General features: G+C 46.2%; 1 protein-coding gene across 1 annotated transcript in view; it reads right to left on the bottom strand.

Annotated features, from left to right (window-relative positions):
• TCTN1 (tectonic family member 1) overlaps positions 1–27,738 on the bottom strand; it is a 141,819-nt gene that overhangs the window by 85,459 nt on the left and 28,622 nt on the right. Inside the window, exons 5-8 of the mRNA XM_075323664.1 lie at positions 18,201–18,288; positions 17,876–17,982; positions 10,455–10,475; positions 9,615–9,740 (exon numbers count right to left, since the gene is read on the bottom strand). Coding sequence (XP_075179779.1) covers positions 9,615–9,740; positions 10,455–10,475; positions 17,876–17,982; positions 18,201–18,288 — 342 coding nt within the window. The remainder of the gene's footprint in view (positions 1–9,614; positions 9,741–10,454; positions 10,476–17,875; positions 17,983–18,200; positions 18,289–27,738) is intronic.

The following is a 27,738-nucleotide window of genomic DNA, read 5'->3' as shown; positions in this document are numbered from 1 at the left end:
GATCCCTCTTTCAGCGACCCAAGACACAGTTTGAACAAATATGTATGGGACCAGGCACGATACGGCATTCTCTTTCGGCAGTATATTCGCTCCTATCTTCGCCCCCGGACCAACAAATCCCCCCTTTTGCTTCACAATGGGAACGGGATCTGGGAATCCAGCTGACACCAACACAGTGGGAAAGGGTCTTCAGATTGGTGCACACATCCTCCATCAGCTCCAGGTTTCAAGAGGCTAGCTACAAGCTGCTAACCAGATGGTACAGAGTACCTTCGAGGTTACATGCGATATTCCCAACGGTTGATCCCATGTGCTGGCGGTGTGGCACAGCAGAGGGCAACATTCTACACGTGTTCTGGGAATGTGAGGCGATCCGGCCCTTCTGGAGGGGAGTGTCTGATATCATTTCACGGGTGACGGGTGGAGAGGAGGAATTGGGACCTGCTGCCGCCCTGTTACATCACTGCGGGACTTCTGAAAAAATATACAAAAAAATCTTTGAGGAAATTCCTCATCATCGGCGAGAGTGTGCATCCCAGAGAGATGGAGGAGCACGGCACCCCCCTCGCTGGTTCAATGGATCAATAAGGTCAATGACCTCATGTATATGGAGGATCTAACTTCATCATTACACAACTCATATGAGAAATTTTGGGCCACGTGGAGGGAGTGGATGGACTTCCAGCACTCGGAGGACTATGGTGCTCTGGTCTCATTCCTGGGTAGAATTGCCACCATTAAAATGTCGGTTCTCCCCAGGTTTTTATACCTATTTGAAACACTCCTGATGCGAGTTCCTTTGGCAGTTGTAAAAGAAGGTCCAATCGCTCTTTATTCACTTCATTTGGCACTCAGAGAGACACTGTATCCCACACTCGGTTTTATACACCTCCCATGCACGGGGTGGCCTGGTGTGTCCTAACCTCACTCTCTATTACTACGCCTCACACTTGTGTCGTCTTCCCTTGTGGTCAACCTTGCCAGCTGCAATAAATTAACGGAAATTGAGAAACTCTGGTTGGCCCCTCATCATCCAAGTTTTTGGTGTCGGTTCACCCATTTGATACCCCTTTCTAAGGGATTGTTGGGCCCGATGGCGTTCACGAAGGATCTTTGGCGACACTGTAGGATTAAGATCCAATTGGCGACGCACTCCATCATTCTGACTCCTTTCCTGTTTACCCCGAATCTCACTGACGGTATTGGATCTGAGGTGGTGGGTCAATGAGTGAAAGCGGGCCTTTTTTGTTTTTGAGATATAGTGGATCCTATTACTATAAGTTAACGCTAAAATCATTCTCGGACTTACGCTCCCACTATAAACTGCCATTTCACCTGTATTTTTCCTACCAACAGATAGCCCAATATTTTACGACTGTCATGAGAGGGTTAGGGCCCTCTCATCCCTAGGAGTTTGAGTCTCTTTGCTCTGGGCAGGCCTCTACTAGGGGCTTGATCTCGGCCATCTACTCCATTCTGAATAGCTCAATTCACTAGAACCAATTAAACACTTATATTTGCTGAGGTGGGAGGGATGGGTTGGAACGCCCTTACGAATGGCGGTATGGTAGGATGTGTGGTCGAGAGCATTCAAGGCCTCGGTTAATACCTTCTATAAAGAAAATCAAATTAAAGTTTTGATGATATGGTACCACACCCCCGAACTCCTTCACAAATGTAATCACGCCTTCCCGGATGTGTGTTGGAAATGTAGAGAGGGGAGGGCGTCCTTGTACCACAACTTTAGGATATGCCCAGGGAATCACAGTTTTTTTTTTTAAATTCGTTTATTAAACAGTAGAGAATTTCTCAAATACAGAGCAAAAGACACATTAGATATGCACATACAGGATTTTAGGGAAAGAGTAAACGCTATACTTCGACTGGAGAGAGGAGTATACCTTAAAAGAAATGCATTGAAAAAGTTCTATAAGATCTGGGGGGCATGGTTGGATACCCCAGGCCTTCCCTCCTCGGCGTTACTGCAGGACAGTGCGAGCGACCAGGTCCTTCTCCTTCTGACCGGTTAACAAATTTCCTCAAATAGGGTGATATGCGTACTGCTGGAAGGTGTGTGCATGTATATGTGTGTGCATGTATATGTGTGTGCGTGCGTGCGTGTATATGTGTGTGCATGTATATGTGTGTGCGTGCGTGCGTGTATGTATATGTGTGTGCATGTATATGTGCGTGCGTGCGTGCGTGCGTGTATGTATATGTGTATATATATATAATGTCATAATGATGCTGGGTAAGCTATACTATGGAGAATATATTGGGAAATAATATGCACTTTGAGACCCATATTGAAATGAGACGTGGACTGCGGGTGCATTGTTTATTATGTTATTTGTGTGGTTTTTCTTATTGACTAAAGGTTTTTTCCCTTTCTGTGATATTTCTATGGAGGGAATTATTTTATGTGTTGTATAATTTTGATGTTAAATAAAAATGAACCTGATTTAAAAAAGATATGCACATACAGGTTTGCTATGAGCTACTCGATTAGGCTCAACAAGTAGACATGTCGCTATATTGCTAAATAAATGTTCATTTTAAAACTGCTATGGTGTGTTACGGACAATGAGATAGCTGATTACATTGCATTTGAGTGTATGGTTAATACTAAAAAAATTGTTTAAAAGAACAGAGAGTCCTCAGTGGTTGATACCTTTTAATGGCTAACTGAAGTCAGTTAGCCATTAAAAGGTATCAACCACTGAGGACTCTCTGTTCTTTTAAACAATTTTTTTATCTCTACTGGCTAACACGGTACAAAGATATATTTTACTTGGTTAATACTACAAACAGACAAAGAAAACCAGTAAATAACTAATAACTAGCTCTGCTGATAACACCATCCTAGACGTTGGAAACTGCCCTCAGTTTTGTATTCAGTACTGGTAGAGACATGTGAATATATTATACTCAATCAGTTAAGATCAAAGGGGAGGAATTCCACATTTCCCATATCCGGTTGATTTTCTCCGGACACCCTCTGTTTTGATATACAGTCCGCTCATACGGGAGTATTTTGTTCACCAGTTCTATCCACGCTCGCACTGTAGGAGGAGAACCGCCCATCCACCGCATGGCTATGAGTTTCCGAGCCATAAAAAGGGATTCCCGCAGAAATATTTTGTGATAGTGTGACCATGTCCCTTCATCCATAACCCCAAACAAACAGAGAAGTGGTTCAAGGGGTATAGGAAAAAGAGCCAGGGAGGACAAGACTGAGACAACCCCTTCCAAAAGGTGACAGCCACCGGACAGCCCCATATCATGTGAAGGAAGTCAGCATCCCCTCCATAGCACCGTGGGCAGTCAGGGGTTGCCCGGTGTCGCATTTTGAACAACCTTAAAAGGGGTTAAATACGCTTGATGTATGATATATAGTTGGGTTATTCTGTTGTTAACTGAGGTTGATACCTTAGTTGGGGATTCAAGAATCTCCTCCCAGTCCTCCTCTTGTATGTTCGGGACCAACAGCTCCCATTCTCCTCCTAACAGTCAGTGGCTGGGACTCATTTCCTACAGACAGTAAGTGGGTGTACAGAGATGAGATCAGTCCTTTAGGGCTCTGGGACCGCAGAATTCCAATTAAGGGAAAAGAGGATATAAGGGTAGCTCCCGTCCTATTCTGCATATGGTGTTGAATTGCTGATCTAAGCTGCAGATATCTAAAAAGTGACATCTAGCCACTTTAAATCGGGAGTGAATTTGATAAAAGGACAACAGAACATTTTGTTCATAAATGTTACTCAAAGTGAGAGCGCCATGGGAACTCCAGAAGATGGAGGACGGGTGTTCTAGTGCGTAGGGAAATAAGTGTTCTGCCATAAGGATATCTCGGCAATAATACCCGAGAAACGCACCACCCTTTTAGCTTGTCTCCAAACCCGCCGTGCCAACTTGAGAAGTGGTAACATCCTAGATGGGCCAGTTCTATCCAATTCCAGAAACCCAAGTAAGCACCTTGTTCTAGCAGCGTGTGCAAGGTGGCTCTCTGAGTTCGGAAGGTCGGATCCTGGCATCCACGAGGACAGCTTCCATCAGCTGGCCCAACAGGTAATATCAGTAGAAAGCCAGCCCAGCCAGCCCCCCCTGTCGCTTAGATCTATGTAGTGTGGTCAGTTTCAGTTTAGGTCGTGTGGTGCCCCAAATGAACCCAGACAATAATGAGTTTAGGGAAGAGAAAAAGGATTTAGGAAGGGAGCACTGATTTTTGGGGTGAAGTTTAGGCCTTAATTGGTAAAAATCTTAAACAGGGCAATTCCTAGGGATCCTGTTGTTTATCTATTGAATATATTTCCAATGTCCCTCGGCAGATTTGAAATTAAGCTCCTATTACACATTCTGACGGTAGCTAAATGCTTGATATCTGTATTTGGAGGAAAGTAGCTCGTCCCTCTGTTTTGGATCTATACGCCTGTGTAAAGGACATTAGAGTTATGGAGTGGCTGACTGCATTGATCCATGATTTAATGGATTTTTTTGTCATGACTTGGACTCCTTGGGATGTTCTCATGGACACTTATCAGATGTAATGGATTAGCCTTCTACACCCCATCTGGGATCCCGATAGGAACTTGAAGGCAGGGACTGGATAGTATGAGATCTTTGTGCCTTTGGGGGACCATCCTCCCTTTATCAATGTAGCCTCCATATGAGCCTCCACTGATTTATGTTTACCTCTATGTGAAAGACTTCTACATGAACAAACTTGTATAATAAAAATGTTATTAAACCATAAATCAACACATAAAACTGTTGGTAACACAGATAACCTTAGGTCAAAAGGTATAATAATGTACACAATACACTAATATAAATCCAACCATCAAATCCCAATAATACAAAAATATGTACAAATGTATAAACGAAGTCCAAAGCAATGCGATATCTAAGTAATGTGTGACAGACGTCTGTCGCCTGTTGAAGCTGGTTTGAGCAGTGATATCAATAATATATTGGAGATAACCAATAGCAAGTACAGGTAATATAGTCAATCACAAAAAATATACAACAATGGCAATAAAATCTAGATATATATCTAACAGCAGTATGATAACTAATGATAGCATTAAATAAGTCAAACCCATAATATGGGATTGAAATGAGCTGGAAAGCAATATAGAATAAGGATGTCAGTGGAGAGCCCCACAGGTGTATCACTGCTCAAGACAGCTTCATCAGGGGGAGACATGTCACACATTACTTACAAATTGCATATCTTTGGACTTCATATACATATTTGTACTTATGTTTGTATCATTGGGGTCTGAAATTTGGATTTATAGCAGAGTGTTTTGTATGCATTATTATATCTTTTGACCTAAATTATGTCAGCGTTGCAAACATATTAATTGGTTTTCTTATGGTGTGTTGATTTACTGTTCGAATAAAATGTATATTATACATAGGTGTGTTCACTATTATATTGCTTTTTTTCTTATTTTTTGGTTCAATTAATTTTTTTACTAATGTAGCACCCTACTATATATTTTTAGCTGTGCATATTTATAGTCTAAAGGGGGCTTTACACGCTACGATATTGTTAATGTTTTATCGTCGGGGTCACGTCGTTAGTGACGCACATCCGGCGTCATTAACGATATCGCAGCGTGTGACACTAATGTGCGACCTAAAACGATCGCAAAAGCGGCCAAAATCATTTGCTGCGGAGAGGTCGTCCTAAAACAAAAAATCGTTTACCTCTCATTAGCGATGTTGTTCCTCGTTCCTGCGGCAGCACGCATTGCTGTGTGTGACACCGCAGGAGCGAGGGACATCTCCTTACCTGCCTCCACCGGCAATGCGGAAAGAAGAGTAGGGCGGGATGTTACATTCCCGCTCATCTCCACCCCTCCGCTTCTATTGGACACCTGCCGCGTGACGTCGCTGTGACGCCGCACGACCAGCCCCCTTAGAAAGGAGGCCGATCGCCGGCCAGAGCGACGTCGCAGGGCAGGTAAGCCGTGTGACGGGGGTGCGTGATTTTGTGCACGACGGGCAGCAATATGCCCGTGTCGCACAAACGATTGTGGTGGGTACGCACGTTAGCGATTTCGGTACCGATATCGCTATCGTGTAAAGCCCCCTTAAGGGTCCCGTCACAAGTAGCGACGTTCCAGCGATCCCACCAGCGATCGCTGGAGCATCACTACATGGTCGCTGGTGAGCTGTCAATCAGGCAGATCTCCACAGAGATCAGAGACCAGCCACCAGCGACCTGTGTAAGGACGCTGTGCTTGGTAGCCAGGGTACACATCGGGTAACTATCAAAAGCGCTTTGCATAGTTACCCGATGTGTACCCTGGCAACGTGTGCAGGGGGCCAGCATCTGGCAGCCTGTAACCGGCATACGCTGGTAACCATGGTACACATCGGGGAACTAAGCAAAGCGCTTTGCATAGTTACTCGATGTGTACCATGGTTACCAGCGTACCGTCGCTTACAGGCTGCCAGACGCCGGCTTCCTGCACATTCAGATCGGGAGACCAACGAGCAAAAAATGGTCCTGATCGTTTTGTCACGATCAGCGACCTTGCAGCAGGGGCCCGCTCACTGCTTCTTGTCACACATAGCGATATCATTGGCGAGGTTGCTGATACTTCACAAAACCTGTGACGTTTCAGTGATCTCGCTGTGTCTGACGGGGGCTTAAGTCTTATAATCCCTTAAATAGGTCATCAGTATTAGATAATTAGGGGTCCAACACCTGACACCCCCACCAATTAGCTACTTTCAGCATTGGCTGGGGGGGAAACATTGAATGGAGCAGGAACCGCAGATCAGCTCCTATATAGCCGCAGTTCTCTGTAACGGCCTCTACCAAATATTTTACGAACAGTGGAAAAAAGTGCCCTGTTTTTATAAACAGTCCAGCGATTTCTGAATGACTGTCCACCCTCCCCACCGCTGTGATATTTGATGATCTTTCCTAAGCATAGGTAATCAAGATCATGAGGCTGAACCACTAAAGCATTATTCTACGCCAATCTGTCAATTAAAGTGGATCAGTCACCAGATTTCACAGTACAAACTACACACATTATTAAACATTCATTGGGGAATATAAGTATTTGATATACTGCCGAAATTGCAAGTTTTCCCCCTACAATGAATGGAGAGGTGTGTATATTTTAGCGTACGTACACTTCAACCGTGACAAACAGAATAAAAAAATTGAAACAAAAAAATCATTTTATGATTCTTAAATAATTAATATGCATTTTATTGCATTAAATAAGTATTTGATACAATAGAAAAACAGAACTTAATATTTGGTACAGAAATCTGTGTTTGCAATTACAGAGGTCAGACGTTTCCTGTAGTTCTTGACCAAGTTTCCACGTTGCAGCAGGGCTTTTGGCCCACTCCTCCATACAGATCTTCTCCGGATCTTTCAGGTTTTGGGGCTGTCACTGGGCAACATTGAGTCTTCACTCCCTCCAAAGATTTTCTATTGGGTTCAGTTCTGGAGACTGGCTAGGCAACTCTAGGACCTTGAAATGCTTCTTACAGAGCCACCCCGTAGTTGACCTGGCTATGTGTTTTGGGTCATTGTCATGCTGGAAAACTCAGCCACAACCCATCTTTAAAGCTCTTACTAAGGGAAGCAGGTTGTTGTACAAAATTTCAAGATACATGACTCCATCCACCCTTTCTTCAATACGGTGCAGTCATCTTGTCCCCTTTGCAGAAAAGCACCCCCAAAGTAAAATGTTTCCACCCCCATGCTTCCCAGTTGGAACAGTATTCTTGGGGTTGTACTCATCTTTCTTCTTCCTCCAAACACAGCGAGTATAGTTAATACCAAAAAGTTCTATTTTAGTCTCATCTGACCACATGACCTTCTCTCATGCCTTGTTTGGATCATCCAGATTGTCATTGAACAACTTCAAAAGGGCCTGGACATGTGCTGTTGTGAGCAGGGGGACCTTGTGTGCCCTGCAGGATTTTAATCCATGATAGTGTAGTGTGTTACCAGCAGTAATCTTTGAGACTGTGGTCCCATCGCCCTTCAGGTCATTGACCAGGTCCTCCCGTGTAGATCTGGGCTGATTCCTGACCTTTCTCAGAATCATCCTTACCCCACAAGGCGAGATCTTGCATGGAACCCCAGACCCAGTAAGATTGACAGTCATGTTGTGATTCTTCAATTTTCTAATAATTGCACCAACAGTTGTTGCCTTCTTAGCAAGCTGCTTGCCTATTGTCCTGTAGCCCATCCCAGCCTTTTGCAGGTCTTCAATTATGTCCCTGGTGTCTTTAGACAGCTCTTTGGTCCGGGCCATGGTGGATAGGTTGGAGTATGATTGACTGAGTGTGTGGACACTTGTCTTTTATACAGGTAAGGAGTTCAAAGAGGTGCAATTAATACAGGTAATGAGTGCAGAGTAGGAGGGATTCTTAAAGAAAAAATAACAGGTCTGTGAGATATAGAATTCTTGCTGGTAGGTGATCCAATACTTAGTTCATGCAATTATTTAAAAATCAGACAATGATTATCTGGATTTTTTTTATTCTGTCACAGTTGAAGTGTATCTACAATAAAAATTACAAACCTCTACATTCTTTGTAGGTGGGAAAACTTTCAAAATCGGCAGTGTATCAAATACTTATTTTACACACTGTATCTTTTAGATCTGATGAGGCTGGCGTACTAATTTTGAAAATCCCTGTCAGTGAGGGAATAATGTATAATAAAAATATTTATTCACTTATATAGCGCTATTAATTCCATAGTGTTTACACTCATCAGAAACACTGCCCCCATTGGGGCTCACAATCTAAATTCCCTATCTGTACGTCTTCAGAGTCTGGGAGGAAATCCATGCAAATACAGGGAGAACACACAAAATCCTTGCAGAAGTTGTCCTTGGTGGGATTTGAACCCAGGACCCCAGCCTCCAAGACTGCAGTGCTAACCACTGAGCCACCGTGCTGCCCAACAAAAAAGGTATAAACCTTTTTGAATACTTTCTTGCCTGGGATTAAAGTAAGGATTTTAGGAATCTAGCATTACAATTCTTTTAATATCAGTTTAGGGACCTAAAAAAGATTATACAGCCATTATAACAATGATTTTCAAAGTAGGTACATCAGCGTCATCCGTTCTATGAAATGTAGTTAAGGATGTGTGCGCAAGCTGCAGATTTGGTGCAGAAATTTTCTGCATAATATCTACACTTTCTGGCATAAAAACTCACCAAAAAACGCATGTGTTTTGGTGCGTTTTTGTGGCATCCTTTTTTTTTTTTAATGAAGTCAATGGGTGAAAGGGCTAAAAACGCAGGGAAAAAAAATACACTGACAATTGACATGCTGCAGTTTAATTTTCTGCACCAAGTCTGCAAGTAAAAAAAAGCAACGTGCGCACAGCTATCACGAGGTAAGAAATGACTAAATAGGGATATCTATACTGGCCCTCAGACTGGGGGTCCTTGTGCTATCCCTTTATCTCAGAGGTACGCTTGGTTGTAGCGAGGTTTGATCCCCCAGCATGACCCTGACTCCTGTCTGAGCCTTGTTCTTACTCCCCCTCTTCCCCACCCTTGGAGGCTGTGGATATAACATAAATCACATAGCACAAGTATAAAAGTACTTACCCCAAGAACAACATGATTACAAACTCCTGTAGTGCTGTCATAGGAAGGTATATAGTCACTGACATTTCCATGAAAAACAGCACCATCTATAGATTTTATTGTAATAGCCTGAAGACTCACATTAATCTACAATGAAACATAAAAGACAATTGTTAAAGCCCCGATATATACATTGCAATATGATGCTTGGTGAAATGCTACATGCTTTAAAGTACCACCTGGTGTTTTAATTATTTATTTCACCATTGGAGAGGTATCACTAATGTATGTTACCCTGCACCGTGCCAGCATTGTTCTGTTAACTGCGACTAGCCGGATCGCTGTAGTATTTACTTGCAGACTGGAAAGTCTCTTCTCCGTGTAAGTCTATGAGAGCCAGAATGAGATTCTCATAGACATACTTTGAGAGCTTGTGACTAATAGCTCTGACACCCAGTCATTAAGATGGTGGAACGGGGCTTGAATCAATGCTGGGAAGAGCAGAAGATGGTGGCTGGTGAATATTCTATTACACGCAGGGAACAGACATTACGACAGTGAAATAAAATAAAAAATTGGCTGGTCCTCAAACATTATTAATATGTAAGAATATTGTACAAACATAAATATTCTGCTATATGTTTTATGTGTAAATATGCTGGATTAATTATAATCTATGGAAGAAAAGTCTAAGGGAGCAGGCACAAACGTGTTTTTCAAGGGGGTTCCTGCTGAAAAGGGCTCAGAAAATGGTCAAAAGTAAGAACATACACAGATTTCTATCCCTAAAAGAAGTATTGAGTACAAACCCTTATGGGTTCATCAAACTAACACAGCGTTAATGAAACGAAACATTCTTACCGTATTCTTTAAATTGGGCACCTGGCATTAAAAAAAACAAAAACAGAATATTAAAAAAGAAGGGAATTTTGTTTACTTACCGTAAATTCCTTTTCTTCTAGCTCCTATTGGGAGACCCAGACAATTGGGTGTATAGCTTCTGCCTCCGGAGGCCACACAAAGTATTACACTTAAAAGTGTAAACCCCTCCCCTCTGCCTATACACCCCCCCCGTGCATCACGGGCTCCTCAGTTTTGGTGCAAAAGCAGGAAGGAGGAAACTTATAAATTGGTCTAAGGTAAATTCAATCCGAAGGATGTTCGGAGAACTGAAACCATGAACCCAGAACAATTCAACATGAACAACATGTGTACACAAAAGAACAACAGCCCGAAGGGAACAGGGGCGGGTGCTGGGTCTCCCAATAGGAGCTAGAAGAAAAGGAATTTACGGTAAGTAAACAAAATTCCCTTCTTCTTTGTCGCTCCATTGGGAGACCCAGACAATTGGGACGTCCAAAAGCAGTCCCTGGGTGGGTAAAAGAATACCTCGGTAATAGAGCCGTAAAACGGCCCCTTCCTACAGGTGGGCAACCGCCGCCTGAAGGACTCGCCTACCTAGGCTGGCATCTGCCGAAGCGTAGGTATGCACCTGATAGTGTTTCGTGAAAGTGTGCAGACTCGACCAGGTAGCCGCCTGACACACCTGCTGAGCCGTAGCCTGGTGCCGCAATGCCCAGGACGCACCCACGGCTCTGGTAGAATGGGCTTTCAGCCCTGAAGGAACCTGAAGCCCAGAAGAACTGTAGGCTTCAAGAATTGGTTCCTTGATCCACCGAGCCAAGGTTGACTTGGAAGGCTGCGACCCTTTACGCTGGCCAGCGACAAGGACAAAGAGCGCATCCGAGCGGCGCAGGGGCGCCGTACGAGAAATGTAGAGTCTAAGTGCTCTCACAAGATCTAACAAGTGCAAATCCTTTTCACATTGGTGAACTGGATGAGGGCAAAAAGAAGGTAAGGAGATATCCTGATTCAGATGAAAAGGGGATACCACCTTAGGGAGAAATTCCGGAACCGGACGCAGAACCACCTTGTCCTGGTGGAACACCAGGAAGGGGGCTTTGCATGACAATGCAGCTAGCTCAGACACTCTCCGAAGTGATGTGACTGCCACTAGGAAGACCACCTTCTGCGAAAGGCGTGAAAGAGAAACATCTCTCATTGGCTCGAAAGGTGGTTTCTGAAGAGCCGTTAGCACCCTGTTCAGATCCCAGGGTTCTAGCGGACGCTTGTAAGGAGGGACTATGTGGCAAACTCCCTGCAGGAACGTGCGGACCTGCGGAAGCCTGGCTAGACGCTTTTGAAAAAACACAGAGAGCGCCGAGACTTGTCCCTTAATAGAGCCGAGAGACAAACCCTTTTCCATTCCAGATTGAAGGAAGGACAGAAAAGTGGGCAAGGCAAATGGCCAGGGAGTAAAACCCTGATCAGAGCACCAGGATAAGAAGATCCTCCACGTCCTGTGGTAGATCTTGGCGGACGTTGGTTTCCTGGCCTGTCTCATAGTGGCAATGACCTCTTGAGATAACCCTGAAGACGCTAGGATCCAGGACTCAATGGCCACACAGTCAGGTTGAGGGCCGCAGAATTCAGATGGAAAAATGGCCCTTGAGACAGTAAGTCTGGACGGTCTGGTAGTGCCCACGGTTGACCCACCGTGAGATGCCACAGATCCGGGTACCACGACCTCCTTGGCCAGTCTGGGGCGATGAGGATGGCGCGGCGGCAGTCGGACCTGATCTTGCGTAATACTCTGGGCAGTAGTGCCAGAGGAGGGAATACATACGGCAGCCGAAACTGCGACCAATCCTGAACTAATGCGTCTGCCGCCAGCGCTCTGTGATCTTGAGACCGTGCCATGAATGCCGGGACCTTGTTGTTGTGCCGGGACGCCATTAGGTCGACGTCCGGCTTCCCCCAGCGGCAACAGATCTCTTGAAACACGTCCGGGTGAAGAGACCATTCCCCTGCGTCCATGCCCTGGCGACTGAGAAAGTCTGCTTCCCAGTTTTCTACGCCCGGGATGTGAACTGCGGAGATGGTGGAGGTTGTGGCTTCCACCCACAGCAGAATCCGCCGAACTTCCTGGAAGGCTTGACGACTGCGTGTGCCGCCTTGGTGGTTGATGTATGCCACCGCCGTGGCGTTGTCCGACTGAATTCGGATCTGCCTGCCTTCCAGCCACGGCTGGAACGCCTTTAGGGCTAGGTACACTGCCCTTATCTCCAGAACATTGATCTGAAGGGAGGACTCTGGCTGAGTCCAGGTACCCTGAGCCCTGTGGTGGAGGAAGACCGCTCCCCACCCTGACAGACTCGCGTCCGTCGTGACCACAGCCCAGGATGGGGGTAGGAATGATTTCCCCTTCGACAAAGAAGTGGGAAGAAGCCAGCACTGAAGGGAGGCCTTGGCTGCCCGAGAAAGGGAGACGTTCCTGTCGAGGGACGTCGACTTCCTGTCCCATTTGCGGAGAATGTCCCATTGAAGTGGACGCAGATGAAACTGCGCAAATGGAACTGCCTCCATTGCTGCCACCATCTTCCCTAGGAAGTGCATGAGGCGCCTCAAGGGGTGCGACTGGGCTCGAAGGAGAGATTGCACCCCTGTCCGTAGTGAACGCTGTTTGTCCAGCGGAAGTTTCACTATCGCTGAGAGAGTATGAAACTCCATCCCGAGATATGTCAGCGATTGGGTCGGTGTCAATTTTGACTTTGGGAAATTGATGATCCACCCGAATCTCTGGAGAGTCTCCAGAGCAATGTTCAGGCTGTGTTGGCATGCCACCCGAGAGGGGGCCTTGACAAGGAGATCGTCTAAGTAAGGGATCACCGAGTGTCCCTGAGAGTGTAGGACTGCTACCACTGTTGCCATGACCTTGGTGAAGACCCGTGGGGCTGTCGCCAGGCCGAAAGGCAGCGCCACGAACTGAAGGTGTTCGTCCCCGATGGCGAAACGCAGGAAGCGCTGATGCTCTGGTGCAATCGGTACGTGGAGATAAGCATCCCTGATGTCGATTGATGCTAGGAAGTCTCCTTGGGACATCGAGGCGATGACGGAGCGGAGAGATTCCATCCGGAACCGCCTGGTTTTCACGTGTTTGTTGAGCAGTTTGAGGTCGAGAACGGGACGGAAAGATCCGTCCTTTTTTGGCACCACAAACAAGTTGGAGTAAAAACCGTGACCCAATTGCTGAAGGGGAACAGGGATCACCACTCCTTCTGCCTTCAGAGTGCTCACCGCCTGAAGAAGAGCGTCGGCTCGCTCGGGGGGCGGAGATGTTCTGAAGAAACGACTCGGAGGACGAGAGCGGAACCCTATCCTGTAACCGTGAGACAGAATGTCTCTCACCCATCGGTCTTGGACATGTGGCAACCAGGCGTCGCAAAAGCGGGAGAGCCTGCCACCGACCGAGGATGCGGTTTGGGGAGGCCGAAAGTCATGAGGAGGCCGCTTTGGGAGCGGTTCCTCCGGCGGTCTTTTTAGGACGTGACTTAGACCGCCATGAATCAGAGTTCCTCTGACCCTTCTGTGGCCTGTTGGACGAGGAGAATTGAGACTTAGCTGAGGGCCGAAAGGACCGAAATCTCGATTGTACCTTCCGTTGTTGAGGTCTGTTTGGTTTGGACTGGGGTAAGGACGAGTCCTTTCCCTTGGATTGTTTAATGATTTCATCCAATTGCTCGCCAAACAGGCGGTCGCCAGAAAATGGCAAACCGGTTAAGAACTTTTTGGAAGCAGAGTCTGCCTTCCATTCACGTAGCCACATGGCCCTGCGGACTGCCACCGAATTGGCGGATGCTACCGCCGTACGGCTCGCAGAGTCCAGGACAGCATTCATGGCGTAGGACGCAAACGCCGACGCCTGAGAGGTTAAGGACACAACCTGCGGAGTAGAGGCACGTGTGACTGCATTAATCTCAGACTGACAAGCTGAGATAGCTTGGAGTGCCCATACGGCTGCGAATGCCGGAGCAAAGGACGCGCCGATAGCTTCATAGATGGATTTCATCAGGATCTCTATCTGCCTGTCAGTGGCATCCTTGAGTGATGCACCGTCTGCCACTGCAACTATGGATCTAGCCGCCAGTCTAGAGATTGGAGGATCCACCTTGGGACACTGAGCCCAACCCTTGACAACGTCAGGGGGGAAGGGATAACGTGTGTCATTAAGGCGCTTAGTAAAGCGCTTATCTGGAAAAGCTCGGTGTTTCTGGACTGTATCTCTGAAGTCGGAGTGATCAAGAAACGCACTCCGTGTACGTTTGGGAAACCTAAAATGGAATTTCTCCTGCTGAGAAGCTGACTCCTCAATCTGAGGAGTTGGGGGAGAAAGATCCAACACCTGATTGATGGACGCTATAAGGTCGTTTACTATGGCGTCCCCTTCAGGTGTATCAAGGTTGAGAGCGGCGTCAGAATCAGAGCCCTGATCTGCCACCTCCGCTTCATCCTCCAGAGAGTCCTCATGCTGAGACCCTGAACACTGTGATGAGGTCGAGGGAAGCTCCCGGCGAGCCCGCTTAGCCGGTCTGGGACTGCGGTCCGTGTCAGAGTCCTCACCGTGGGACCTATGAGTCGCCCCAGGAGCACTTTGCTGCGCCGACCGAGGGGGGTCTGAGGGAAAAGGTTCAACAGTGCCCGGGGCCTGTGTTACAGGTCTGGACTGCAAAGCTTCTAGTATCTTAGCAGACCATCTATCCATAGACTCAGAAAGTTTGTCAGCGAATACTGCAAACTCTGTCCCTGTCACCTGGACAGTGGCAGCAGGTGGTTCCATCTGGGCCGAGGGTCCCACCAGTGGCAGAGGCTCCGGCTGAGTGAGTGTCACAGGGGCCGAGCATTGCACACAATGAGGGTAGGTGGAACCTGCAGGTAGCATAGCCGCACATGAGGTACAGGTTGCAAAGTAAGCCTGTGCCTTGGCACCCTTGCTTTTTGCGGACGACATGCTGTTGTCTCCTCTTAGAGCAATCAGAGAGGGTATATAGCCAAAGCACTAGTGCGGCCGTACAGAGTAAATGTATACAATATAAGCATATAAATATACACTTCGGCACCCAGTGGGGCAAGCACCTAGTAACAGTCGGTGCTTACCGACCGCCCTCAGCGTTTGTGTGACCACCAGATTCCCTGCCTGTGCCTCCCAGAGCTGTGGAGCTCGTCTCTGAAGTTCTCCAGCGTCAGAAGTGCTGATAGGAATGGCTGCCAGCGTTCTGAGAGGAGGAGGGAGCCGTGGGCGTGCCTTAGAAAGTGCGGGAATCTGGTGCCCCACGGTGCTCAGTGAGGGGGGAGGAGGATACTAAGTATGCTCCAGCCCTCAGCGCTGACGTCCAGTGCAGCGTCCCACCCTTACCCCTGACTGGCAGGCCCGGGGGCGGGAATATGCGGTACTAGGCCGCAAAAGCCGGGGACTAAAGTTATAAGCGCGGCCGGCAAACAAGCGCGGTCAGCGCGGTAGTCCCGGCGCACAAACACAACCAGCAGCTGCTGCAGCGCCCATTAGACAGGCGCTCTATGCGCCGTCCCCAAGGGGACACAGAGTACCTCAGAGGAGCAGGGCCTGTCCCTGACGATACCCAGTCTCCTGTCCAGCAGATTCCCCCAGGGGCTGCGGAGGGAGCACGGTCCCAGTGCCTGGTGACCGATTAGGATCCCACTTCACCCAGAGCCCCTAAGGGATGGGGAAGGAAAACAGCATGTGGCTCCAGCCTTTGTACCCGCAATGGGTACCTCAACCTTAACAGCACCGCCGACCAGAGTGGGGTGAGAAGGGAGCATGCCGGGGGCCCTGTTATGGGCCCTCTTTTCTTCCATCCGATATAGTCAGCAGCTGCTGCTGACCAAATTGTGGAGCTTGCGTGCATGTGTGCCTCCTTCAACACAAAGCATAAAAACTGAGGAGCCCGTGATGCACGGGGGGGTGTATAGGCAGAGGGGAGGGGTTTACACTTTTAAGTGTAATACTTTGTGTGGCCTCCGGAGGCAGAAGCTATACACCCAATTGTCTGGGTCTCCCAATGGAGCGACAAAGAAAAATATATATGAACTAAAGATAAAGACACGTATAATAATTACAATATCATGTAAACTATTATGGACGGCTTTAAATCATTTAAAAGGTAGCAGTGATGTTACACAGAAACCATAGAAAACTATGGTCTACTGGTGTCACATCCGCATAAGTTACGACTTTTGGTAAAGCTCGTGGGCCCAAAGAGAAATCTCCAACAGAGCCCAAATATCACAGATGTCAAATAGTATTGGTTTCCTATTATAGACCAAAAAGACCTGCTGGATTTGACTCCAACCATACTTCTTATAGGTACACCTAAGCACACATCAGTCTAATATATCTAAGAATTGTCCCGTTTCTTATGCTATATAACTTGCCATTGACTCTTTTTGAGTGGGCAGTTCGTTTTTACCCCCATCTAATGCCAGCAGTACAGATGCAGAAACTTCCTTTCCATTGCTTCTCTCCTCCATACTTATACGTTCCTCACTCAATTTCCTCCAAGACTTTTGCCAATTTTCCCCCATCCTCAGGAATTCTGTGCCCCAACATGTCCAAAAATCCAACACATTCGTAACTTTCAGAAGGAACCTGAAAACGCATATTTTCAAGGAACCTTCCTGCCACCTCACCCAACCGGAGCTGCTGCCATCTCCCAACCTACTGTCGCCTTTCCCATGATCCTGTAGACTGTATCCTGGGTGGACAAGGTCCTCTTCCCTCTGTTCTGGTCTGTCATTGTTAGTTTGTTAATTGTATCTTCACACATAGCGAGATCACTGCTGAGTCACAACTTCTGTGATGCAACAACGACCTTGCCAGCGATCTCGCTACGTTTGACACATAGCAGCGACCAGGCCCCTGCTGTGAGATCGCTGGTCGTGTCGGAATGGCCTGGACCATTTTTTGATCGTCGAGGTCCTGCTGGGTAGGATGCATCAGTGTGTTTTACACCTTACCAATGACCTCGTTGACGACTCAGACCTCAGACTCGTACACCCAACGACCACCGAGATCGTTATACAGGTTGCTATGGTCGCTGTATCGTTGCTGCGTCGTTGGGAAGATCTGACTGTTTGACATCTCACCAGCGACCACGTAGCGACTTACCAGCGATCCTTATCAGGTCATATCGTTGTCGGGATCACTGGAAAGTTGTTAAATGTGACGGGGGCTTAGGAGTAATTTATACTTTTGTTTGTAACCCCTCCTCATGTACAGCACCATGGAATCAATGGTGCTCTAAAAATAAATAGTAATAATTCAATTGCCTTTAATGCATTTATACTGTAAGGACTACGTAACATGTAGTGTGTTGGATCTTTATAAATAAAGGATTACAATAATGAGGATATCTTTAGTTACTTACAGTCAAAACGTCAATGTTTTTGTAAGTTCCAAGAGTCAGGACAGGGATTGTGCAATTCTCTATCACTATTCTTCGACTACATGTAAAATCTTTGCTCTCTAAAAATCCTATTAAAAAAAAAGTTCATTAGTACAGTATTCATGCACCGATCACAATCCACCTGGTGCACACGGTGAATGGTTTTCATTTTCAACCCGGATTATAAGAGAGAACACTAGCTCCATACCAAATATCTGAAATAATATTAACATTTCAAATGGGTTTGTGAAACATGAAAAAAGCATAATAAAAAAACGGAAAGATAGCCAGATAAAAACTATCTTACCAACTGGGTTACTGTCTGTGCATTCACTTGTACCCAGAGGAGCAGGAAGTTTTAGGTAAGAGTCCGGAGTCAGGATGGGGGCACCGTACTAAAAAACAACAAAAAAACAAAATAGAGAAAATTCATGACCAAAATGCATACGTGTAAATTCAGACATGAATTTCATTGTGTATATGTTATAGGAGTACACCACTCACATTTTTGTAAATATTTGATTATATCTTTTCATGGGACAACACTGAAGATATGACACTTTGTATACTTTATTAAATTTTAAGGGGTTTACAATAACAGGGGAGGGGGTAATTGAAGTATTTAAAATGCATTCTTAAAAATATTGTTGAAATAACAAAGAAGGGGAAGAGGAAGGGAAGAAAGGGTAGGCTAAAAGTGGATGGGAAGGGGTATTGGAGGGGAAATGGGAATGGAAGGAGTTAGGGAATATAAAGGGGGAGGAGAAAGGGAAGGAGGAAGACGTTGAGGTAATTCGTTAAGTTTCAAAGTCAAGCAAGATTATAAACTCATATTCATTTAGCACAGTATATAAACACATTCGGAAATAACATAATACATTTATATTATTTAGATAATGTCAAGGAACTAATTCAAAACAAGGTTTGGCATGTATTTCTGGGACCAAAGAGACCATCTTATTTTATATCTTTGATAGTTTTTTTCTAACGCAATATTATACTCATATAAATTATGAGCTGAAACCCTGTCCGTAACTTCTGAAATAGATGGTATTCTTTCTTCTCTCCAGTTGGCTGCTAATAAATTCTTAATAACTAAGAAAATGTGACAGACAATGTATCTATACTTTTTCTCATATTCTTCTAACCCTATGGAAAGAATAACCAATTCTGGAGTAAGATTTATATCTTTTGTAGTCAATTGCTTTAAGAGGTCTCTGACTTTCTCCCATAAGGGTTTAAGTAAAGGACATCCCCAGAAAATGTGGATAAAGGATCCATTTTTCCCGCAACCTCTCCAACATAGTGGTGAGTTTTCAGCAGAAAACTTGCACAACTTTAGAGGGGTATAGTACCATCTGGAATACACTTTATAATATGTCTCCTGAAGAGAAGCACAGGTTGCAGTTGCATAAGTTGTATCCAGAGCTTGTTTCCATGTACTTATAGGGAAGATATGACACTTTGATACAATGTAAAGTAGTCAGTGTACAGCTTGTATAACAGTGTAAATTTGGTGTGCCCTCTAAATAACTCAATACACGATCATTAATGCCAAAACCGCTGCCAATAAAAGTGAGTACACCCCTAAGTGAAAATGGCCAAATTGTGGCCAGTTAGCAATTTTCCATCCCCAGTGTCATGTGAATCATTAGTGTTACAAGGTCTCAGATGTGATTGGGGAGCAGGTGTGTTACATTTGGTGTTATCGCTCACAAACTCTCTCATACTGGTCACTAGTGATGGGCGATCCCCCCGATGGTTGGGATCGGGGAGACTCGCCAGATCGTTTTGTAAAGATCGAGATCAAGATCGAGATAATACGATCTTGCGTCCGATCACCGATTTTGGACTTTACAGTTATGGGATGGGGCGGCGGGGCTGTAAAATAAAGAATATAGTTAATAATAAACATTGTCATAATACTTACTACAGGTCCTGTGACGCATCCTAAAGACTCTGTCTCCTGCCGGTTCTACTTCCAAGACCAATCATTGCTGTCCCCTCCCGGTAACCACCGCTTACTGAAGGACCTTCCGTGACGTCATAACCGTGTGAATGTTGTATTACCTTACTGCCTACAGACTGGTCACATGGCTATGAAGTCAAGCAAGGTCTTGTACTGTCAGTGGATAGGGATGGGCAAGCATGCTCGCTGGTACTCGGTGTTCGCCCGAGCATCTCCGTACTCGAGATACTTGGCGAGCGCTGAGTACCGGCGAGATGTTTGGGCACATGCTCGGCTCCCCCTCCCTGCATGTTGGCGCTCTTTACAAAGTTAGCCCACATGCAGAGATTGGCTGCCACACACTGTAATGCCACAGCCAGTGAATAGCCGCGCCGGGAATCAGGTGATCGGAGATCACTGTTGCTATAGTAACCTGATAGTTAGGTTACTATGGCAGCGGTGACGTCACCGCTTTCCAACCAGCAGTCTATGCTCACTCATTGAGTGATTAGACAGCACGGGGAGCAGAAGTGTCTTCCTCCCCCCATGCTTTCTGATATAGCAGAGATAGCTCGGTTGAAGAAGACAGAAGACCAGGATCGTGGAGGGGTGAGAGGGAGTAATAAAGAGGAAGTCCCTAAGTGTGTCTGTGTATTTCTAATAAAGTATTTTTTCTCTGAGTGGTGTCCTTTTTTTTTAACCCTTTCTTGGAGATTCTTAATGGCCGGGTCAAACTTGGCCTGACATTAAGAATCTCGGGCTTAATACCAGTTGGCAAAACAAAGCTGGTATTAACACCTTATTACCCAGCGTGCCACCCGGCACCAGCTGCTGGAAGAGTTGGATACAGCGCCAGAAGAGAGCGCTTCTATAAAAGCGCCATTTTTGGGGCAGCTTAGAACTGCATTTCACTCTGGGGGGCGACCCAGAAAGCTTCCAATCCCCAGTTGCCTAGTTGTACCCAGCCGGACACAAAAAGTCGTTTTTTGGGGGGTTTTTTAATTATTTCATGAAATTTAAAAAAAAAAAAAAAAAAAAAAAAAAGGGCTTCCTGCTGCACCTGGCTAGCATACAAAAATATGGCGAAGCCCACGTCATATTTTTTTTTTTGGCAAAAAAAAGAAAAAAAGAAAAAAAAAACAAAACAGGGGCTTCCCTGGATTTTCCATTGCCAGTGAAGGAAACACCAAGCAGTGGGGGTTAGCAGCCAGTAGCTGCTTGGATTACCCTTAGCTAGCAATAGAAAATGCAGCAGCGGGAGCCCATGCATTTTTTTTTTAATTATTTTTTTAAGTAACTTAAAAAAAAAGGGCTTCCTTGTATTTTGATTCCAGCCAAGAAAAAGCCAGGTAGATGGGGGTGGCAGCCCCTAGCCGTCTGCTTCATGTGCTCTGAGAATCAAAAATACTGCGGAGCGCTACATCATTCTTTTACATTATTTATTTATTTTTGTACAAATATATACCCACACACACACACACACACACACACACACACACACACACACACACACACACACGGCAAAAATTAAGAGACCAAAAATATATGCAAAATATTCAGTTTTTCTGATTTTTCTCTTTATAGGTATATTTTTGAGTTCAATGTCAATTGTTCTTTTATTCTATAAACTACTGACAATGTCTCCAAATTTCCAAGCAATACATTTTGTATTCATTTTCTGAAAATACTAGTTTATAAAATAAAAACAACAATTTACATTTTACTCAAAAATAAACCTACAAAAGGGAAAAATCAAAAAAGCTGAAAATTTTGAAGTGGTCTCTTAATTTTTGCAAGAGCTGTATGTATAGATATATATGTACACAATATATACCGTATTTTTCGGACTATAAGACACACCGGACCATAAGACGCACCCTGGTTTTAAAGAAGAAAACTAGGAAAATAAAATTTTAAGCAAAAAATGTGGTCATGACACTGTTATGGGGCAAGGATCTGCCGCTGACACTATTATGGGGGTAATGTCCCCAAATTCCCTACTAAGGTACCCCATCCTGGTAATGATCCTCCTGCCTTGTATGTATTGTATGTATGTGTATATATATATATATATATATATGTGTATGTCCCTCATCCTGGTATGGCCCCATCTTGCTATATACTGCCATCCTGGTATGTACTCCCATCCTGCTATATACCTTATCCTGGTATATGGCCGCATCATGCTATATACCCCATCCTGGCATATGGCTGCATCCTGTCCTGCTATATACACCATCCTGGCATATGGCCGCATCCTGTCCTGCTATATACACCATCCTGGCATATGGCCGCATCCTGCTATATACCCCCATCCTGGTATGTGCTCCCATCCTGCTATATACCCCCATCCTGCTATATACGCCATCATCCTGCTCATATGCCATCATCCTGCTCATATGCCATTAGTCTGCTCATACGCCATCATCCTGCTATATGCCATCATCCTGCTCTATGTCCTGCATCTTGTTGCACACACAGAAAAAAAAAAATAAACATTTATATTCACCTTTCCTCACTCCACGCAGCATCGCTCCTCCTCCGTCTGTGCCAGCAGCGCTGTGTGGAGCCAGCCACGATCCCTGCGGCATCGCGATGTCCTCCTGTCTGTGCCGGTGCGGCTGTGTGGACACGTGCACACAGCGATGACGTCATCGCTGTGAGCACCGCTAGTCTCCACACAGCGCGGCCAACAGACAAAAGGACATCGCGGTGCTGCAGGGGAACGGTGAGTGTACTGAACCCCGCGCTGCTGATGATGTGCGGGGAGCAGTGAATACAACCGCACATGATCACTCCAGGCTGTAGTTGCCAGGGGTGATCATGCGGGCAGGCTGTTTAGTTTGCGCGCACCCCCCGCCCATCATCCCGCCCACCTGTCAGCGCCGGCTAAAGCGCTGAGAGATGGGCGTGAGGATGGGCGTGCATATGTAAGGAGCGGGCCCACGTGGTCACGGCACGCTGCTGCAGCCTGCTCGTGCCGCCGATGACCCGCTCCACCGCAGCACCCTCATTCCCCGCAGCCGTAAATTCAGACTATAAGACACACCCCCCACGTTCCCCCAGTATTTGGGGGGGGGGGAAAGTGTGTCTTATAGTCCGAAAAATACGGTAGTTGTATAAAAATAAATAATTAAAAAATGACGTAGCGCTCTGCGGTATTTTTGATCCTCAGCGCAGATAAAGCGGACGGCTATGGGCTGACACCCCCCACCCTCATCTGCCTGTCTTTACCTTGGCTGGCAATCAAAATACGGCGGGAGCCCATGCATTTTTTAAAAAAAATTTTAAATAAAAAAAATGCATGGGCTCTTGCCATATTTTGATCGCGAGTCAGGTAAAACCAGGAAGCTGGGGCAGGGATTCTCCAAAGCCCGCTGCCGTCCCTGGAAATGGCACCCCGTTTCTTAGCGCCATTTCCAGGTGCTTCCCCCGACTCGTTCAGCAACCCTGGTGCCAGGTGGCTCGCTGGGTAATGAAGGGGTTAATACCAGCTTTGTATTCTATACTTGCATACGACATGAGGACGGGTTAGCTGCGGTTCGTCATTACTTGGGGGCGGATGGTCGGGATGGCACCATGGGTTCATTAATCCCTGGAGCTGCTCCGTTTTACCCTTACACATAATTTTTTTGTTTTCAAGGACCAATTTTACCTTCAGGGGCACGGCACTGCGATTGGCGCGGTCTGTGCGCCTTCATATGCTAATTTGTTCCTAGGTTTCTGGGAACGCACCATCTTTGGCGACGGAGGGGTCAGTGCCAGCGCCCATGTGCAGTGCTGGCTAAGGTACATTGATGACATTTTATTTTTTTGGCAGAGCACGGCGGGGCAGCTGAAGGATTTCATGAGACATCTTAATGTTAATAACTTTGGCATCAAACTTACTCAGACATAGCAGCAGTAGCACTGACTTGCTTGATATTAAAATAGAGGTTGGATTGGATCATCTTGTACAGACGGACGTCTATCGTAAGAGCACCTCGGTCAATGCACTGCGGCATGCCTCTTCAACCCATACACCAACTACCATCCGTGCCGTCCCGACTGGCCAGTTCCTAAGAATGAGACATATCTGCTCATCCAATGACAAGTTTGAGGCTCAGTCGGCCGACCTCGGGTGCCGCTTCAGAGGACGAGGTTATAGTAGAAGGATGGTGAAAAGGGGATATCTCAGGGCCAAAAAGACTCCTAGGGCGCAACTCCTCACCTACAGGTCCAAGCAAACATCTTCAAACAATGAGCCCAGGTTTATCAGCACATACAACCATGAGTGGGGCACCATGAGTTAGATCCTCCATAGACACTGGCCAGTACTCTTATCGGATCCGGTGCTATCAGGATTGATACGGTCAATTGTGGGTCCAGGGGAGGAGATGTCAAGAAAAGATTGGCCCAATGTGAGGCCCGGTGGATTAGTGCTTTCGACACTCTTGTCCCTAGGGGACTCAATGAGGTCATTAGTTTTGTTTCTTTCCTCTAAACAGCGCTCTCCATGCTCTTCTTTTGTGTATATATTTTTGCCACTTTCCTCTGACTATATTTTTTTTCTTTTAAATTTAATATATTTCTCACACCATGTTTATATATGGTTTTCTCCTTTTTTCCTGACCTATATACCTCATTGCCCTTATTGATTATATGCCTTACTCCATTACATCTAGAAATAGGCGGTGTTCAATATTGACTGAGTTGGAGACCGTCTTTTGATGTCCCAGAATCTTTGGATCTGTGAACCACAAGTGAAGATATCACACATCTACATGGACTACTTTGGAACTATCTAAATAGGATTTATTCTAGCCACACATATGGATTGATGGACTCACTATGGCAGAAAATCGTCACTGACACAAAGACTTTCCTGGTGCTGGATTGATCCCGACGTGATTTGATTTGGGTTCCTGCCATTTCTTTGTGCAGTCAATTTGGCCGGTCATGTGTTTTCCTTTGGTGGTGATGTCTATCTGGTTTCCTGGCCTGCGGTCTCCTGGTACGGGTGGAGTAGCCGGTTCCTCCCTCTTTCTGACGCGACCGCCGTCATGCAAGGCGGGAGTGCGTGTATGGGATATGGGTGACGGCGCTCCTGTCAGCGATGGGGGAGGTGCCGGTTCTCGTGCGCGTCATAATAGTGGGTGGCATCCCCAGAAGTCATCTCCACAGGTGGGCATTACAAATAAGTGAGGCTCTGAGCAGTATAACAATCGCCTTCCCTCCCTGATGAAGCAGTGTCCACAGGGGTATTTATAGATCTGCGAAACTTACATTGGAAGGTTAGTGGGCTTTTCTCCATGGAGGGTTCCCTCCTTTGGGACTTGTGGTATTTGCACATAGCACTTTATAAATGTTTTCAGTGACCTACTTTCTATCAGCTGCTATATTCTGCATTATACTGGCTATAATACTAGCTATTTTGAGCCATTTTTATCATGGCTCACTCTTTTGCCTGTTCCTTAATTATAAATCTTTCTCACTGTTATTTATAGTACTCTATATATAGTACCTGATTACTTTCATACTAATGCAGGTCATTTTTTCATTGTGCATTTACATAGCTACTCCCTTGTCCCATTCTAGGGCTACATCCCCTCCATTGATGTTTTTAATGGTGTTTTCTATCGGCCATTCTTTCTTGTGTGTCTCTGTCTATTTTGCATGTTAATAAACATTGTTATATTTTGCACAATTTATTACTCTGGATCCTCCGTTTTTTTGCATATGTCTTGGAGTATGTGCTAGGCACGGGTAGTCCCCATTGTGGGCACCCGTGACCTTAAATTTAAACAACTATGGTTATGAGGTATATTTGTCTCTTTGTTTATTATAAAAAAAATCCTTAAGGTGGTGTCACACACAGCGACGACGACAACGACGTCGCTGCTACGTCACCATTTTCTGTGACGTAGCAGCGACGTCCCATCGCTGTGTGTAACATCCAGCAACGAGCTGGCCCCTGCTGTGAGGTTGCTGCTCGTTGCTGAATGTCCAGCTTCATTTTTTCGTCGTCGCTCTCCCGCTGTGACGCACACATCGCTGTGTGTGACAGCGAGAGAGCGACGAAATGAAGCGAGCAGGGAGCAGGAGCCGGCATCTGGCAGCTGCGGTAAGCTGTAACCAGGGTAAACATCGGGTAACCAAGGGAAGACCTTTCCCTGGTTACCCGATATTTACCTTCGTTACCAGCGTCCGCCGCTCTCGCTGCCAGTGCCGGCTCCCTGCACATGTAGCTGCAGTACACATCGGGTAATTAACCCAATGTGTACTGTAGCTAGGAGTGCAGGGAGCCAGCGCCAAGCAGTGTGCGCGGCTCCCTGCTCTCTGCACATGTAGCTGCAGTACACATCGGGTAATTAACCCGATTTATACTGTAGCTAGGAGTGCACAGGGAGCCAGCGCTAAGCAGTGCGAGCGGCTCCCTGCTCTCTGCACATGTAGCACAGCGACGCGTGTCGTTATGATCGCTGCTGCGTCTGACAGCTAAGCAGCGATCAGAACAGTGACTTACAAGGTCGCTGTTGCGTCACAGAAGATGGTGACGTAACAGCGACGTCATTGTCGCTATCGCTATGTGTGAACCCAGCTTTAGTCCGACGTAATCCACAGGGAGAGCAATGTCAGCTTCAACACTCTCTACAGATACAGTCTATACAAACTGATAAGCACAGAGAGAAATGTCAGTTCTGCTACATCGCTCTGTGCACAGCGAGAAACAGGCTGACAGTGAGGGCATGATTTGTGCAGTCTCGCATCGCATCACCTTGCATGACCCCTGCTTTAAATGTTTTCAAAGGAAAACAACCATACAATATATGTAACATACAGATCCATGTGTACAGCAGAGTGATAAAGAAGGGAATTTTGTTTACTTACCGTAAATTCCTTTTCTTCTAGCTCCAATTGGGAGACCCAGACAATTGGGTGTATAGCTATTGCCTCTGGAGGCCACACAAAGTATTACACTTAAAAGTGTAAGGCCCCTCCCCTTCTGGCTATACACCCCCAGTGGGATCACTGGCTCACCAGTTTTAGTGCCAAAGCAAGAAGGAGGAAAGCCAATAACTGGTTTAAAGACCAATTCAATCCGAGGAAACATCGGAGAACTGAACCATACCACATGAACAACATGTGTACCCGAAAAACAGAAAAACCCAGAGAAAACAGGGCGGGTGCTGGGTCTCCCAATTGGAGCTAGAAGAAAAGGAATTTACGGTAAGTAAACAAAATTCCCTTCTTCTTTGTCGCTCCATTGGGAGACCCAGACAATTGGGATGTCCAAAAGCAATCCCTGGGTGGGTAAAAGAATACCTCATGATAGGGCCGTCAAACGGCCCTCTCCTACAGGTGGCCAACCGCCGCCTGAATGACTTATCTACCTAGGCTGGCGTCTGCCGAAGCGTAGGTATGCATCTGATAATGCCTGGTAAAAGTAAGTAGACTCGACCAGGTGGGTGCCTGACACACCTGCTGAGCCGTAGCCTGGTGCCGTAATGCCCAGGATGCACCTACGGCTCTGGTAGAATGGGCCTTCGGCCTTGAGAGAACCAGAAGTCCAGTAGAACTGTAGGTTTCAAGAATTGGTTCCTCGATCCCCCGAGCAAGGGTGGATTTGGAAGCTTGCGACTGTTTACGCCGACCAGCGACAAGGACAAAGAGTGCATCCGGGTGGCGCAGGAGCGCCATGCGGGAAGTAGAACCTGAGTGCTCTCACCAGAACCAACAGATGCAAATCCTTCTGAAATTGATGGACTGGACGAGGACACAAAGAAGGTGAGGTGATATCCTGATTGATATGAAAGTGGGATACCACCTTAGGGAGAAATTCCGGAACCGGACGCAGAACTACCCTGTCCTGGTGAAGGACCAGGAAGGGAGTTTGTATGAGAGCGTTGCTAGCTCG

Source organism: Anomaloglossus baeobatrachus, chromosome 1, assembly GCF_048569485.1.
Source record: "Anomaloglossus baeobatrachus isolate aAnoBae1 chromosome 1, aAnoBae1.hap1, whole genome shotgun sequence".
Classification (NCBI taxonomy): Eukaryota; Metazoa; Chordata; class Amphibia; order Anura; family Aromobatidae; genus Anomaloglossus; species Anomaloglossus baeobatrachus.
The sequence above is the reverse complement of the archived record's forward strand: the minus strand, read 5'-3'. Positions and strand labels throughout refer to the sequence as shown.